Source organism: Eleginops maclovinus, chromosome 24, assembly GCF_036324505.1.
Source record: "Eleginops maclovinus isolate JMC-PN-2008 ecotype Puerto Natales chromosome 24, JC_Emac_rtc_rv5, whole genome shotgun sequence".
Lineage (NCBI taxonomy): Eukaryota > Metazoa > Chordata > Actinopteri > Perciformes > Eleginopidae > Eleginops > Eleginops maclovinus.
This window is the reverse complement of record NC_086372.1, coordinates 10,549,161-10,565,581: the sequence shown is the minus strand read 5'-3', so window position 1 is coordinate 10,565,581 and position 16,421 is coordinate 10,549,161. Positions and strand designations below refer to the sequence as shown.

At 44.7% G+C, this 16,421-nt stretch overlaps 1 protein-coding gene across 11 annotated transcripts; it reads right to left on the bottom strand.

The window, feature by feature from the left end:
- Positions 1-1,089: 1,089 nt before the first annotated feature.
- Positions 1,090-16,311, bottom strand: abi2b (abl-interactor 2b). 11 transcript variants are annotated; one of them, XM_063877661.1, is made up of 11 exons: positions 16,123-16,311; positions 12,288-12,455; positions 11,990-12,166; positions 11,376-11,393; positions 10,690-10,793; positions 8,690-8,836; positions 5,780-5,901; positions 4,641-4,805; positions 4,165-4,251; positions 3,332-3,523; positions 1,090-3,234 (listed from the first exon to the last, which is right to left on the bottom strand). In XM_063877661.1, the coding sequence occupies exons 1-11, from the start codon at positions 16,237-16,239 to the stop codon at positions 3,059-3,061; spliced, it is 1,473 nt and encodes a 490-aa protein (XP_063733731.1). In that variant the 5' UTR covers positions 16,240-16,311; the 3' UTR covers positions 1,090-3,058. The 11 variants fall into 11 exon arrangements, with proteins under 11 accessions (XP_063733731.1, XP_063733730.1, XP_063733737.1 ...); XM_063877660.1 differs by having other exon boundaries at positions 5,780-5,904; positions 16,123-16,310; XM_063877667.1 differs by lacking the exon at positions 8,690-8,836 and having other exon boundaries at positions 5,780-5,904; positions 16,123-16,310.
- Positions 16,312-16,421: the final 110 nt, after the last annotated feature.

Genomic DNA, 16,421 nt, shown 5'->3' with positions numbered 1-16,421 from the left:
TACATAATCCCATGTACAAGGCCACTATGGCTGTTGGAAGATTTGAAGACATTCGCCGTACCTTGCGCTTCGATGATAAGAGGACCAGCACCCAGAATTCAAGAGCGGAATCACCAATGCACGACGGCTCTTCCTCAAAGAGCTGTCAAAGGAGCTTGTCCCACCACACATGAGGAGTCGACTGGAAGGCTGCCCCCAACGGCAAACCCCGATTATTGAAACAATGGAAAGGTGTGGGGTGACAAAACCACAACCCAGCCACAGGAAAGATGCAGACAGGGCCAACCAAAGAGAAAGAGGTGTCAGATCTGCCCAAGTAACAAAGATCGCAAAATCAACAATAGGTGTGGGAAATGCAATGTACCTGTGTGCAATGATCACAGCCAGAAACAGGTAGTTTGTCTGAACTGCATACAGTGATGAGATAAGAAGGCAAAACAGGGAAAAGAGAGAGGAACTGTCAATGACTGGACAGTTACACACATACATACACACAAACACACACACATACATACACACAAACAAACACACACACACACACACACAGAAACACACACACACACACACACACACACACAAACACACACAATGGATGTTGACATTTTTCTATTGCTGTTCTGGGTAATATTGTTTTTCAAAAATGTTAAAAAGTGAAAAATAAAGATATTTCAAACATGAAATCATTCTTGTGTGGTCCTAAATATAATACTAAATATTATACAAGTGATTATTCTTAACCAAATTGACAAAAAAGGCATAAAAACACATTGATTCTAATATGGGTCATTTTTGACCCACTTATGGAAGAGTGTAGGGTCCAGTCACTCGTGCATCTAAGGGTTAATAAAGGAATGCAACATGTTTAAAGACAGTCAGCTTGTTGTCAATGCACACATGAAGTTAACTCACATGTTGACAGCAGCTGGACGAGGCCCTCTGGTGGACATAAGGAATTAAACATGGGATAACCAAATTGATATCATAAATAACCTGATGTTGTCAAATGAATGGAGTGATGGAGTAATGTTGCCCAAAAGCCAGACCTTCTAATAGATAAATAAAAACAAGAACCAAGCATTACTACAGCGATAAATCTCAATAACTTTATTGTCTTTGTTCTCATGATTTTACAAATATGATACTTCTGCAATTCAACTTTTAACTGTGCAACACAATGGCATTATGGACTGTTAAACCGGACATCCCGGGGGGTGACTCCAGGGAGCTGTGAATCCTGCAGACCCACCGCCGTGGTATTTCTTTATCTGAATGTTTTTAGTGTCAGGGAGAGTTACAGGAGTCGATCCGGAGTGTTACATTAGCGTTGTCCGCAGGATTCACTAGCAGCTTAAAAACAAGATTTTTCACCAGTCAGAGGGTGGGGGGAGGAAGTCGCGTCCCTCCACTCCCCTCCCTCCCGCTTCAGCATGATTTTAGTTGTACAGTCTCTTTGGATGAGGCTGGTGTTTCCGGGTCTGAGATGCTTGTCTTTTTAAACAATGGGTGATCTCGCCACGTAGGTTTTTGGGACACCAGTACAGATACAATGGCATGCAAGACTCACATACAGACCCACTTGTTATTATTTGTTGTTTTTTTAATAGAAAATAAAGATTCTGACATAAGTACAAGCACTGAGCCCTCGCAAACACCCAACTTTACGCATAAACTGACGGCGTAGAGGGGGCTTAAAACCATTTCAACACAACGGCTGGCATCTTTTCATATTCAATAAGTCCTGTTTTTGAGGACGCAATACATCTCACATATATATTATTTCTTCTGCTATACCTGTTCACTACAAATGTATGTGCTTTTGATTTAAAACAACTCGGAGGGGAAAACGGAAGAGAGAAAATAAGATTTGTAGTTCCACCCTAGCTGGCCAAGTTTATTGCGAATGAAGTGATGAACAGCGACACGCACTTCAATATGGCACAAGCATCTGAGAAATGACCTAAATGCATCGTGGGTGAAATATCAAAAAACCAAACCACACCATATCTAAAAATATTAAGACATTAATCAGAGCAGAAAAGAAAGGACTTTTTTTTCCTCCTCGTGGAAACATGCAGTCTGCCGCTCTGCAAGCAAAGTCTGGACCCCGGTAAAAACGGCTAAAAGAATGGCTTCCTCTCAAATGCACATGAACACTGCAAATGACTAGCCTCGTCCGTCGCTGATAAACGTTTTCACAACTGGAGCTGCAGAGTAAGACTTCTAAATTCAGGACGTCGTGCAAATCTCATCTGAGGGCCGGATGACCGTTCCTTCTCTTAGAAAATGCACGCGGGCCGACCTCGGAGCTAAACCTCGCAGTCATTTGACGCAGAATATCCAAATTAGGGTTAAAAAAAAGGGTTTAAAGCACTCTTGGGGCTTCCCGACGTCTTTTTTTCACTTTAATCTCAAGACATATGATGTGCTTTTCCTAATGAATGTCAGCTTTGGCACGCTCTGCGTAGAGGTACCTCAAGAACAGAAACTACAGTTCTCCCCCCACCGAGGATATCGTTGTTGCGTTATACCTATCTATAGAGTATAGATCCTAAAAAGGTCTCTGGAGTGTTAAGGAGAAAAATCTACACATGAAGGCATTCTCCTCCAGCCCTTAGTCTGAGGCTGCGGCGCCCCACTAAACCCCTCTCTACCTGCTCACCGTATATCCCACTACAAAATCCAAATAAATATACTTTAAAATAAGGGCAAAATGGTAAACGGAGAAAAAAGAGAAGCAAAATCAATGTTGTGAGTGGCTTCGTAATGTAAAGCAAAACTCTCACGGCGTCCAGTCGTTATTTAGTGAAGTAAAATAAAGTAATATGACGGGGAGGGTATCTCTAGAGTTGTTTTACAATGCGCCTATGAGAATGACGGTCAGTTCGTCATGTTCTTTAAAAAACGCGTCTCGGTTCCTCTTCTCGTCCGGAGGTGATCATGCTCTGTCTGTTCAAAGTCTTTGACCTTTAACCCACGTCTCCCCTCCCTCCCCCTTCCCTTCCCATTCCCACGCTCTACCCGCTCCTCCTCTTGCACCTTGATAGAGGGGGGGGACTGTTCAGTCGGCGTAGTGCATGATGGACTCGACGTAGTTGCCGGGGAAGAGGCCCGTGGTGCCGTTCATCACGCCCTCGTACCAGCCGTCGTCGTTCTTCTTGATCACGTAGATGATGGCGCCCTCCTGGAACGACAGCTCATCTTCTTTGTCTCGGGCGTAGTCGTAGATGGCCACCACTGCGGGGGAAATCAGAGGGGGGGAATTCATATTAAAACATCATGGTGTAGGTGTGAATGCCGATTTCTCTCTTGGTATTGGGTGGTGTTCGCAGACCTTTCTCCTGGTAGGTGCGCGGGGCCCATGGCGGGTCCTCCTCGGCGTACGGGTCGCTGTACTCCACCACCGCCGACTCCTCCTCATCCTCCTCCTCGTCGTCTTCGTATTCCTCCGGAGGTGGAGGAGGAGGAGTGGGCTCTTCAAACACCGGCTCCTCTGCAGGTGGAGGTGGAGGCGGCACGTCTGCGACTAGAAATCGTTTTCAGGCAGGTGGGGAGAATAAAAAGGGAGAGTTAGAGGGGGGGAAGCACACAGGAAGTCAGGGATCATCCACAGGCCATGCTCGATGCAGCTTTTACAGGAGGGAGTGTTTACTTGTACTGAATGTCAGGAGCAAACACACACTGGATCAACGTGCACATGAAGGAAATCAAAAAGGGATTCCCACGAGAAATCAGAGACAAGGCGCACACAACATATGCACTGAAGTTCAATCATGCTCATGAACCAGCTTCACATCTGTGGCTAACCACCAACATCGACTGCCAAAGACACAGGAAGTTACCCCTGTGTCTTTGTATAAGTCCATTTCAACATCTTTATCAAAAAACTTCCTAAAAACTAGATCTTTTTATCTAATTATTAAAATCAATCGAATAGAATCATAAACAGGAGGTGGCCAGGTGTCCAATATCCCAAAAGGAGAAACATGGACACCTACATGTAGTGGCAGCAGATGATGTTGGAGGTTGATCACTGCTTTACATTTATAAGAAAACTTCCCTCCCCCCCAAAAAAGGACAAACCATTGACTGACTTTTTAGGACACGATTTAAACTAAATGGTGGTCATGCAAGGGGGGGCGGGTTGAGAGACTCAGAGCCACTTACTGGTCTCCTGTACACGGGCCACAAAGCCCATCAGAGGCAGCTGGGGGGTGATCTGCATGGAGGGGGGAGGGGGTGCGAGTGGGCCTGCTATCACCAGACAGTGTCAGTACACAGAGAAGAAGAAGAGGAAGACAGACAGAAGCAAAGACATGAGGAGCACAGAAGAGGAACAGGAACAAATGCAACATGTATGGTGATTTTTAGAGTTGAGTAATCCATCATTATTTATGTTTCTTCCCACCTGTGGAAGTATTAAAAAACAGAGAGGCAGAGTGACGACTGGAGGACAACAGACAGAGACAAAGAGAAGAGTGTGGAGGTGCGTGTTGTAATGAGCTATTATTTCAAAATGCTTTGGAAAATATTCCTCATGTAGGAGATTTAAAGGTCTTTTATTTTGAAAACCCTACATCAGAACGTCCTGTTATTGTTGGATGTATAACCTCTCTTCTTGTGCACACTCATGTAAGCGGTACCTTGGTTCTGGGCGAAGTGTGGCCCTCCGTTGAGCTGGCTCTGGAACATGTTGGGCTGCCCGGTGACGGAGGAAGGGCGGCGGTATGGCAGAGACCCCCCCACCTGTGAGTTCTGCTGCTGGGGGGGCTGCACAGGGCGGTTCATGCTGTAGAACTGAGGAGCACCTGAGAGGAGGAGAGGTTTCAGGAGAGATCCAAAAAATTAATAATTATAAATATTAGGAAAAATATATTTTTGAAAATATTAAAAAATGAAATGAAAATAATATTGACCAAATCAGATGGGAAGGAATGAGGAATGAATACATCAAATTAGCCATTTCTGCATGATTTGCTTCCCTGTACAGCAGCACTGCACAATGATGGATCACAACAACATCCAGCCACACATGAACAACAAAAGAGGAAATGAAAACACGGACGAAGAGTCGAGGCGTCTCAGCACACAGCTCATGCGTCATGGATGTGGGGTGGGAAGCAGCAGACCCGAGGTAACACTCACCTGGTGCGGGGTTGCCGAAAGTAGCAGGGCCCGTGTTGGGGGGCGCCGCAGAGGCAGGGAGCTGGGGAGGGGGCGGGGGGACAGGCGGGGTCTCTACAGGTGGGTTAGGGGCCTGTGGGGGGCCGTCTAGGGCGGTAGTGGGGGGTCCGGGGGTGGTGGCAGTGTTGGGGGGAGGTTTGGCCGGGTTAGATTGGACGGGGGCTGAAGCGAGAGGTTGAAGGAAGGAGAGAAGAGAGGTGGGGCGGGTCAACAGCAGATCAGAGTGAGAAGGGAGGAAAGGAGTCCTACAGATCCTCATGTTATCATAGTCGTCACACACCAGAGTGATGCAGGGACGGGGGGGTTTCAGGACCACCCGGAAGTTCCCTCCACAAAAATGAACGGGATTCCTTCTTTTAAAAGGTTGGAATATTGCAACCACGTTTAAGGACTCATTCCTGCACCACTCTATCCTGGACACACACACACACACACACACACACACACACACACACACACACACACACACACACACACACACACACACACACACACACACACACACACACACACACACACACACACACACACACACACACACACACACACACACACACACACACACACACACACAGTGGAGACGGGACGTGTGCGTTACCTGGGAAGGCATTGGGCGGGGCTGGGGTCGGCACGGCGATGGGCAGGCCCACGCTGCCGCTGCCACTGTTCTCCCGGCTGCTGCTGCGGCTGCTGCTGGGGTGGCTGCCTCCACTGCTCCCACTGCTGTGTGGGGGGGGGGGGCACAACAAACACTCTGAAACACCGTCACACACTCACACTGCCGTGAACGCTCCGTGAGCAGATTGTGCTCACCCATTCTTTTGGAAAAGTTCCTAATGGTAACGTGCAGACTCTGTTGAAATGCAGCTGTGTGAAATGTTACTCTACATCTGTGAATCCCCGATAAAAACCTCTATATTGTTCATGTTTTCCCTTGTACCAGGTTGAAACCTTCCCAATAACGCACATTATTAATGTGGCACCCTCAAGAGCATCGATGCGTTAGTACAAGCTGTAATGCCTTTGAAATGGCTATGTCACAGTGATAAAAAAAGAAGCCTCGCCAAGGACACAAGACACAGAGAGCGACACGAGACAGAAGATATGACACGCTGAGAGAGGAGGAAGCGTGGAGACACACAGGAATGATTCTTTGTGGCTGACGGATGAAGAAAAGGAGCAGGGCGGATAAAGAGGACAGCTGGGGAAATGTAGCTACCAACAGAAGGGGCGCAAATGACGTACGTTTCCATGTTGATTTTAAATCCAAACTCATGAGTTGTGACTTGGGTTTTGGGTTGAAAGAGTCTTGGGAGATGAGCTGACATTGGTTTGACAGGACTGTGGGGGCGACGCTGCCTATTTAACGACTATACTATTAGCCACGCTAACATTTTTTAATACTGCATAAAATAAAATCTGTAGCTAACAGGTTTACTTTGCACTTACCTAAATGTCTTTTTACATACAGTGGGGCAAAAAAGTATTTAGTCTGCCACCAATTGTGCAAGTTCTCCCATTTCAAAAGATGAGAGAGGCCTGTAATTTTCATCATAGGTACACTTCAACTATGAGAGACAGAATGGGGGAAACAATCCAGGAAATCACATTGTAGGATTTTTAAAGAATTCATTATAAATTCCTCTGTAAAATAAGTATTGGGTCACCTACAAACAAGCAAGATTTCTGGCTCTCACAGACCTGTAACTTCTTCTTTAAGAGGCTCCTCTGTCCTCCACTCGTTACCTGTATTAATGGCACCTTTTTGAACTGGTTATCAGTATAAAAGACACCTGTCCACAACCTCAAACAGTCATACTCCAAACTCCACTATGGCCAAGACCAAAGAGCTGTCAAAGGAGACCAGAGACTAAATTGTAGACCTGCACCAGGCTGGGAAAACTGAATGTGCAATAGGTAAGCAGCTTGGTGTGAAGAAATCAACTGTGGGAGCAATTATTAGAAACTGGAAGACATAGAAGACCAATGCTAATCTCCCTCCATCTGGGGCTCCACGCAAGATCTCACCCCGTGGGGTCAACATGATCACAAGAACCGTGAGCAAAAATCCCAGAACCACACGGGGGGACCTAGTGAATGACCTGCAGAGAGCTGGGACCAAAGTAACAGAGGCTACCATCAGTAACACACTACGCCGCCAGGGACTTCAATCCTGCAGTTCCAGACGTGTCCCCCTGCTTAAGCCAGTACATGTCCAGGCCCGTCTGAAGTTTGCTAGAGGGCATTTGGATGATCCAGAAGAGGATTGGGAGAATGTCATATGGTCAGATGAAACCAAAATAGAACTTTTTGGTAAAAACTCAACTGGTCGTGTTTGGAGGAGAAAGAGTGCAGAGTTGCCTCCAAAGAACACCATACCTACTGTGAAGCATGGGGGTGGAAACATCATGCTTTGGGGCTGTTCTTCTGCAAAGGGACCAGGACGACTGATCCGTGTAAAGGAAAGAATGAATGGGGCCATGTATCGTGAGATTTTGAGTGAAAACCTCCTTCCATCAGCAAGGGCACTGAAGATGAAGCGTGGCTGGGTCTTTCAGCATGACAGTGATCCCAAACACACCGCCAGGGCAACGAAGGAGTGGCTTCGTAAGAAACATTTCAAGGTCCTGGAGTGGCCTAGCCAGTCTCCAGATCTCAACCCCATAGAAAATCTTTGGAGGGAGTTGAAAGTCTGTGTTGCCCAGCGACAGCCCCAAAGCATCACTGCTTTAGAGGAGATCTGCATGGAGGAATGGGCCAAAACACCAGCACCAGTGTGGAAACCTTGTGAAGACTTACAGAAAACCTTTGACCTCTGTCATTGCCAACAAAGGGTATATAACAAAGTATTGAGATGAACTTTTGTTATTGACCAAATACTTATTTTCCACAATTATTTAAAATAAATTCATTAAAATCCTACAATGTGATTTCCTGGATTGTTTCCCCCATTCTGTCTCTCATAGTTGAAGTGTACCTATGATGAAAATTACAGGCCTCTCTCATCTTTTTAAATGGGAGAACTTGCACAATTGGTGGCTGACTAAATACTTTTTTGCCCCACTGTATGTATATATATATTATCACCACTTTCTGAAGCGTAAATGTAGAAGAAGTAAAAAAGCTCAGTTAGGGCTATGAATGAGTCACATGGCTACGTCGCTAAGCTAAAGGCTAATGTTAGTCTTAGTAGTCTTATTGAGTCGCTTGTTATCTACTGTCTTTATGACACAGTGGTAGGGGGTAAATTCTAACTCATTTCCACATTTAAGGACTCATTCCTGCACCACTCTGTGTGGGCCATCCCTTGCAGCAGTAGTTCTTGTGGAAAAAGTTGGTAAAACTTTGTAAAATAAAGAAGGGAGTAGAAGTGATTTGAGATTACGAGAAGGGGAAGGCTGGCACTTTGAGTGTAGCAGAGGAGAGAAGGAAAAGGGGAGGAGTTAGAGGAAAACTGGGTGTGTTTAAGAAGTGTAGAGAGGCATGCTGGCAAGTGGGAGGGGGGTACCTGTACGTGCGGTTCCTCTGATTAACGGATGCAGTGCGTGCAGGGCTCTGCAGGGGGGGCGCCATGTTGCGCGTCGGGCTTGAGACGTAGTCGTTAGGGACAACGGGTGGACGCACCGGCTCGAGCGTCCTATAGGGCGAGTGGCGCCTGCGAGAGGGTCAGGAGGACAGGAGGCGAGGGAGAGGGGGGGGCGTCCACAGAGAAATGTGGGGGAGGAGGAGGAGGGGGGAGGAGAGCAAGAAAAAAAAAAAAGTGCAAACTTAAAAAACGGGGTATGACAGGTGATCATCGGAGCGGTGGGGGTGAATCCAGAAGTGGAGCAGGGGGGAGGAAACACTGGCACTGCTGTCGGATCAAATCTGTCATAGAAATTGAATAATAGATTATTGTGCTACAAAATCGCACCTGGAACTATTTCAAGAAGTGCATAAAAAGCATTTGGTTACTTTAAATTTGGACTGAGTTGATTTGTTTTGGCAAACTTCAGCGAGATCACATTTAAGGGATTTAACTGGCTTTAAGGGCGTGGTGTTATAAGAAGGGTTAACACCTCACTGCTGTTTTTAAATGTGATAATAATTGTAGTTTTATCGTCACAATTATGGGTTGAAGTGCTGTCCTCTTCTCATGCAATACCTATACCCAAAATAAATTCTGAAGTATTTGTGTAGAGCTTATGTAGTCCTAACTTCAGTAATTTTGATGACTTCGAACCCCTGCCTATGTTCTGAGCAGACAAATGAAATAAAAACACAGAAAGTGTTTTAACCCGACAGCAGCGATGTCTGAGGAAGTCCTCAGCCCCACAGGGTGAGACAAAAACACAACCCTGAGAGCTATTGATCTGGATCTTGCCATGTCGACCGGTGACCCATCTCTGAACACTGTTGCTATGGCAAAAACGCTGCTATGAGGAATATGGGGCAGCACAGAGTGGGCGGGCTGGGTCACACACAGAAAGTCAATTTGAAAAATAAACAAAAGTAAGATGTCTGCATCATGGAGCTGTGGTGGATCGGCATGCCTCTTGAAGGGATGGACACACACACCTCTCTGAAGGTGAACAGCAAGAGTTGGACACACTCAAACACCCAAAAGATAGACAGACAGAAACACAAACAGCACCCAGGAAGGTCCTGAGGGTGATGCCAACACAACATGTATGTGCGGCGTGATCAGAGGCCCTGAGGGACATGAGACACCTTCAACAGTCAGACACAGAAAGAGACTCCTGGACCATGAGCTTTCACACACATTATTCATACTTATTTGTGTCTTGGTCTAAAACAGTGTTTGATTGTATACAAATATTGCTTTAAAAGTCCTTTTAGCCGGAAAGAACGACTAAAGCTAAACTGTTAGCATAGCTGCATTGTCTCTGAACGGCAGGGTCTATACATTCCTAAAAATAAGGTGAACATTTGTTGTTTTGTTGTGCAAAAACAGCCATCATTTAGAAGATTGAAACAACAACTAGAAATTCTCTTCAACTCTCTTTCCTTTGTCTTGGAATCTTAAGCTTTTTTAATCTTTGGTTTTTTAGAGGCTAGCATTGAGCAAACACATCTTCCCTTTCCAGCCGTCTGCTGCTCCAAAAGTAAAGCATAAAGTAAATAAGTCCGATCTATGGTGGCTTTCTATGCTTCAAGGGTTAGGGTTAGGGATTTTTGCATGCAGGAAACCCTAAAAGATCAAAATAAGCATGCTGTCTGATGTGAATATCCATCCTTTATGTGGAGAGAAAGGGAGAACAAATTAGGCTGAGACGCTTCTTAAAAAGAGAGACCTTCTTTACCAGCAGAGGAAAAACTGGAATAAAGAAAACCACTGCGCTGAGATCAACCACTGGTGTTTCAAACCACCCAAAAGACACTAATTAAACAAGAAGTGGTCTAATGATGAAACTGGGAGCAACCCGGCCTGGTGAGGGTGGGGGTTAACTTCCGGAGGCTACAGCCGGACACAACTCTCTACGTACGTCCATCGCCAGCGTTACATACCCGAGGGTCCCTTTCCCCGACAGTGGCGGACTGGGGGGCTTCTGTGTGGGGGGGTTTGTGCGAGGGAGTACCCCGCCTCCTGCCTTCATGTTCTGAGCACTGGCCTAAAGGAGGGGAACAGAGTGGAAGGTTAACCCCAGCGGACTTCAGGGACAGGGCACGATTAAAACAGACAAAGAAAAACCATCACAACATCTTCCAAAGAGAGTTTGACTTTTTCAGATTTAAATTTATTTAGAGGAGAATATTTGAAACCATGCTTGTAAATGTTAGCTTATCATAAAGACTGTTAAAAGTGCTAAGATCCACCAATTAGCAACTCTAAAACTCACCAATTAACACTATTTTCTTTTTTAATGAATAAAAACAAATCTGTTGAATTCAACCTGTCGCCACAGTATTATATCAAATGGTACAGATAAAAAGATATCTTAGTTAGCGAGCTTTAGAGGTGCTACCTTTTGAAAGACCCAGGCTAGCTGTTTCGAGTCTGTATGCTTAAATATCTCCCTCTCAACAAAAAAGCATCTCAGCATATTCCCAAAATATCAAAGTTATCCCTTAATAGCAAACAAACTCTTTGAAAAACCAAAATAAAAAGGAAAAACTGCCACAGCAATTCAATAAGAAGCAAACATATCAAGCAAAGTCTCCTGCGTTTGAGGCTCTCACTTTGAAAGTCTTACCTTAAACCTTTGCAACCACTACAGTTGATTAAAAGAAAAATTAGGCAAGCAGGAAGAGAGAGAGAGAAGAAGAAATCAGAGGATTAGTGAGTGCAGCAGGAGGGGAAACAAGTATTCATGCATGTGGCACATAAAGCCAGGCTGGTAGACCCAGGCAACAATGGATCAGTGTGAGAATCTGAGGAATTTCTTCTTCTTTAGACCTTTGTAGGGTCCAAGCTGAGGGTTTGATTTTCTGGAAGACAAACTTGTCTTTGTTCAGAAAGTCAGTGGCTTTCCAAAGTCAGCCAACATTATCAAATAAAAAGATCAGCAGTGGCAGGTGACAGATTTGCAGTTGATTTAGCTGAATTCATGTCCTCCCCGACGTGCATTTCCAGCCCTGATGAAAGGTTTGTCTAACATTACTTGGCTCCAAAACCCAATCGTGTTTGCTGGCCTTTAAAAGTCCTCTGTTAGATTTCCAGCTGTAAATAACCCCAGTTATCGCACAACACAAACATAACCCCGTTTCTGAATCCACAACAGAGCTTAATTAAGACCTTTCCATTCCATTAGCAGCAATTCATTCACACAATTACGTCTATTTGATCAAATTGGTGGAAAATAAGCACCTTGACTCCATGGCCCATGTCGTCCAGGAAGCTGTAGTCGATGGGCTTGCGGATATAGCGTACGGGTCTCTCGGGGTTGGCGGGGGCGATGATCTTGTGGGTGCGGGACGTGTTCTTGTTGGTGGTGAGGATGCCGATCTCTCGTCGGGCCACCTTCTCTTTGTGGATGTCCACCGTCTGAGTGGCAGAGGAAGGGAGACTAATGTTTAAACATATAAGGCCTAGTGCCTCACCTCAAAGCCTAAATGTGGAGTCGTCTTTTGTGCTGGCCGGTGCGATGATGCTATCAGTGACGTACCTGTGAGATGTGGTTGATGGAGGACTCCATGCGGCGCAGCTGCGAGGCCTGGATGTCTAGCATCTGCAGCACATTGTTGGCCAGCGTGTTGATCAGGTAGGCGACGCTGGCCAGAGACTGGGTGGTGTAGTTCTTGGTTTCCTCCAGCGCCCTCTGCTTGTCTGGAGACTGAAGGAGAGAAAGGAGAGAGGCATTTTATAATATGCAAAAGACACCGATACATCACAGGGTTTAATTTGATTTAGAATACCTAAAATAACTTTGTAGCACAGACTCGGAGCAGATACAGTTAAATAGCTGGCAGATGAAAACACGGGAACCACGATGCAATTTGTGGCAACGGGAAGGGAACAGCGAGTAAAGGAGCTGCAGTCAGTGCGGAGAGACTTCTGAGGCAGCGTGGGCACACCAACAGGAGCATCAAAGTGCCGAGCGATACTCTAATGTGGCTGTAGCGCAGCAAGGAAGGCTGAGAATACAGAATAGTACTTACTACTATTTTCTATGGATTGCAAAAAAGTAGGTGGATGGTTCACGCCTTGGAAATGGGAGGATTCTGCAGCATTCATTTGTTTTATAGTTATCTTTTTTCTTATCTTATTTTATAGCCAAAATGATAAATCCATCATTTATTTATTTAAACAACTTGTTTAGGAATTGAATGGTATACTGACCTTCATAGTTTTACAAATTAAACCATTTTAAATTATCTTAGAAATAAGTTAAGAGCAAATCATTTCATTTGATAAATACTTTCTCAAGATAAACGTTGTCATTATTTCTGACGTCTTAATTGTTTATTCCAAACAACAGCTTAATTGATGATGAAAATCAGAAGGGGACAGGTCATTTCTAAACCTGTGTGCACAGAACAGCAGTCGATTGATTACAACTCAATACGCCAGGTCACAGCGGCCTCTGTGATTGGATATTGATGTATTGATTGATTTTAGTGTGTGTTTTTCAATTTATAATTACAAATTTACTGCGAGTGACATCTCTCAGGAAATGGGAAGGATCTGTTCACGTCTGTCAATCACAGTAGAGGCAATCCAGTAAGAAAAATGGGCGATTAAATCGTTATGAAACTGAATAAAGAGGCAGCAGAATAAATCCAAGCTGAGCCGTCGCTTCTCTTTCATGTGTGCAATATACATTTGCAATCGAATCCAACCAATCATCAGTGTGCATACAAACAGATCTATAGGAATGTGCAGGGCGCAGCGCAGTATGAAGACAAACGGGTTATGTGGCAAAAGTCAGGAGCGTAGCCGCCGCTGCTACCTGTGAGCACAGAAGGTAAACTGATAAACTGGCCACACACGCTAATAGACTGCTGATAGGATTCCTGGAAGGAGAGGAGGGATGCATGCACCAGCACCCTGCTAGCCACAGTGGAAGTGTAAATGCCTGAGGTTAGTGGTGGAAGCTAAAGGAAGATTAACCCCTCTCACAGTGTCATCTGTGATTAATTGCATTTCTGGGGGCCATTTTTCTCTTCATTGCAATACATCCAACTAGGGCCATTGCGAATTAACGATCCTATAAAAAGGGCAGTCTTTTTCAATGATTTAAACTGTGCATCACACGATGGAACTCCCTTATGAAAGGGATTGCTGTGACACATAAAACTGAAATCCTGAGTGATATCCAATCGAAGAAAATCCATCAGGGTATTTCATGTCACTTGGTCACCTCTGGCTGATAACAGACACTCCTAATAGGATCCACTGATCATGTCATTCTCATTACATTTATTTTTTGGATTAAAGGCCAGGGTTTTTTGAAAAAAAGGATAAATAAATAAAGACAACAAAACCAAATGAATACATAAAGTAAATGTAGCTAAACATATGTGATAGCTGTTTAAAAAGGACTCAAATCCACGATTGAGGAGGAATATATGCATTATTATGTATTTCAACAAAAGGGGAGCATCTCTCTTACTGTATCGTAGAAGTCAAATTCAGTTTATTTTCCCAAAATGTGTGTGTAATTAACAAACAAGTATGATATAATATCATATTAATGCCACTGTCGAAAGTGACCGGGAACTAAGCCACAGACCGAGATCCTTTTAAGGTGATGTGTGTTTGTTGTGACTCACCGCTGGTCTGTTTTTTATTCTGTTATTCCGTGAGCCTGAGACAGATTTCCAGCCTGTCTGACAATAAACATGTATTGTATTGCATATGGATGCTCCGAGGGGGTTTGTGATGACTTTGGGAGGAAATCCAGCCACAGATGTGTTGTCTCCCAGTGGTTGAAAATGGTCCAGGGTGCAATGCATCCTAACAACCTTTCTCACATGATTACTGTCCCTATACACATCCCAAATCTGTATCAAACGTCACCGTCCTGCTCAGGCGGCTGTTAAAAATGCAACATGACATCTTTGTATCCTGGCCACAACGCTTTTTATTATGAAAACCAACAACAAATGCAACAAGTATCCATTACAACCTGACCTCTGAGCATCACGTTCATTTGAATACTGTCAGTCCTGCACAACCCTCTGAATTCTGCACATAGTACACAAAGCAACCTCTTTCAATATCTGCACAGCTTTCCACTTTTCATACCAATACCCCCCATATTTTATTTTATAATATCTTTACGAGTATTTTGTCACCTTATGCTGTACGTAGTTTTTTGTTATATTTATATTTCATGTAAATATGGCTCTACTAAAATTGTAGGGACAGTGTTTAACTGAGTTTATGTAGGCACCATCAGGCACATTCCTCTTAACCTACTTTTCTGATTGCAAGAAACCTGGTTCTACAAACATGTCAGGACCAAGATGGGAATTAGAAGTGAATTATTCCCTGAATTATCCCTCGGACAAATACTTCTGTGCATCTACAAGTGGTAATTCCCATCTGACAGCCGAGGTGAGATAAATCCAGGGCAGACTGCCAGACAGCAGGCTGCCAGCATCCTAGGGCCTTCACAGGTCAACCTGTCAGACCTGATCAGCCCTGTTCATCAAGGATGTCAAATTCAGTATCACACCTTGTCAACACCTCTCCCTGCTAACACTGTGGTCCCAAATATCACTCCCTGTGATCACACGCCTGTTAAGTATGGGATGACTCAAAGCTCAGGTGACCAAAACTGCACCCACCTGCAGGATACTACACATCCAAAAGCTGTGAATGGGAGTGATCACACTCACAAGCCAAAATACAACATTACACTGTGTTCCCAAAGTGAAGACGAGACATAATAGCAGTGTAGGCTTTGGATTCAGCATTTCCAGGCGTTGAAAGCCATACATTATGCATCTGTAAGAGCAACTCACAGCCCAACATCATAAATCAGTGGTTGTTGGTAATATTGTCACGGCGGTTAATCTTCTGTCAAACCACAGCTCATGTCACATTAATCTAGCTTGATATCACGTCCTGCATCTCCCATTATATCTCTGATCAGCTGGCACCTGTTGTGGCACTAACTGACCCCGCATTGAGCGGATACTTTGATTTTCACGGTGCCTGTTTGGTTATATAGACCATTGTGATGCCGAGCAGCTGCTAGCAAGCTATGGCTAACGGGATAGCACACGATGGATGTTCAAGCCATACACACAGTAATATTGAAATAAATATTATCCTATAATTAACAATAAAGCTACTTGACGTGGATCTAGCAAGGGGGAGAAACAATGACGTTTTAAAATGCCTTGACATAAGGGTTGTTTTTGCTTTAGCAGAGGCTATGGAGCTAACATCATATCGGCAGCGTTAGCAACAGCTAGCCTAGCAGCAGTTCGCCCCATGGTGATGGACGCTAAACTACATAATAAAACAGCACCTTTTCTTCCTCAGCTCACCTGGACATAGTTGCTTTCGCAGTACTCCGCGACTCTTTCCAAATTGGTGAAACTGTCTAGTAGTGCGCTTCGTCCTGCTGGAATCTCCTCTTCCAGAAGCATTTGTAGCTCCGCCATTTTCACATCTTTAGCGGAGCAGTGTGTGTGTATGTGGCCGGCTCTCTGGCGCCTCCCTCGGCGGCTGTGCAGGGCTCTCCCCGCAGCCGGTGGAGACTCGAGCAGGGGGTCCCGAAATGAATAATGTCATTAATAATGTCTAAATATGAAATGCATTAAAGCAGACTCCTTAGTGCCAAATA

What these genes read in the sequence shown, in the direction of transcription:
- abi2b (XM_063877660.1), bottom strand. Translation starts at nt 16,239, where the DNA reads ATGGCGGAGCTACAAATGCTTCTGGAAGAGGAGATTCCAGCAGGACGA. An exon ending in GCGAAAGCAACTATGTCCAG is followed by an intron (nt 12,456 to 16,122) that starts GTGAGCTGAGGA and finishes TCTCTCCTTCAG; the next exon opens with TCTCCAGACAAGCAGAGGGC. An exon ending in TCGGGGAAAGGGACCCTCGG is followed by an intron (nt 8,837 to 10,689) that starts GTATGTAACGCT and finishes ACCCTCTCGCAG; the next exon opens with GCGCCACTCGCCCTATAGGA.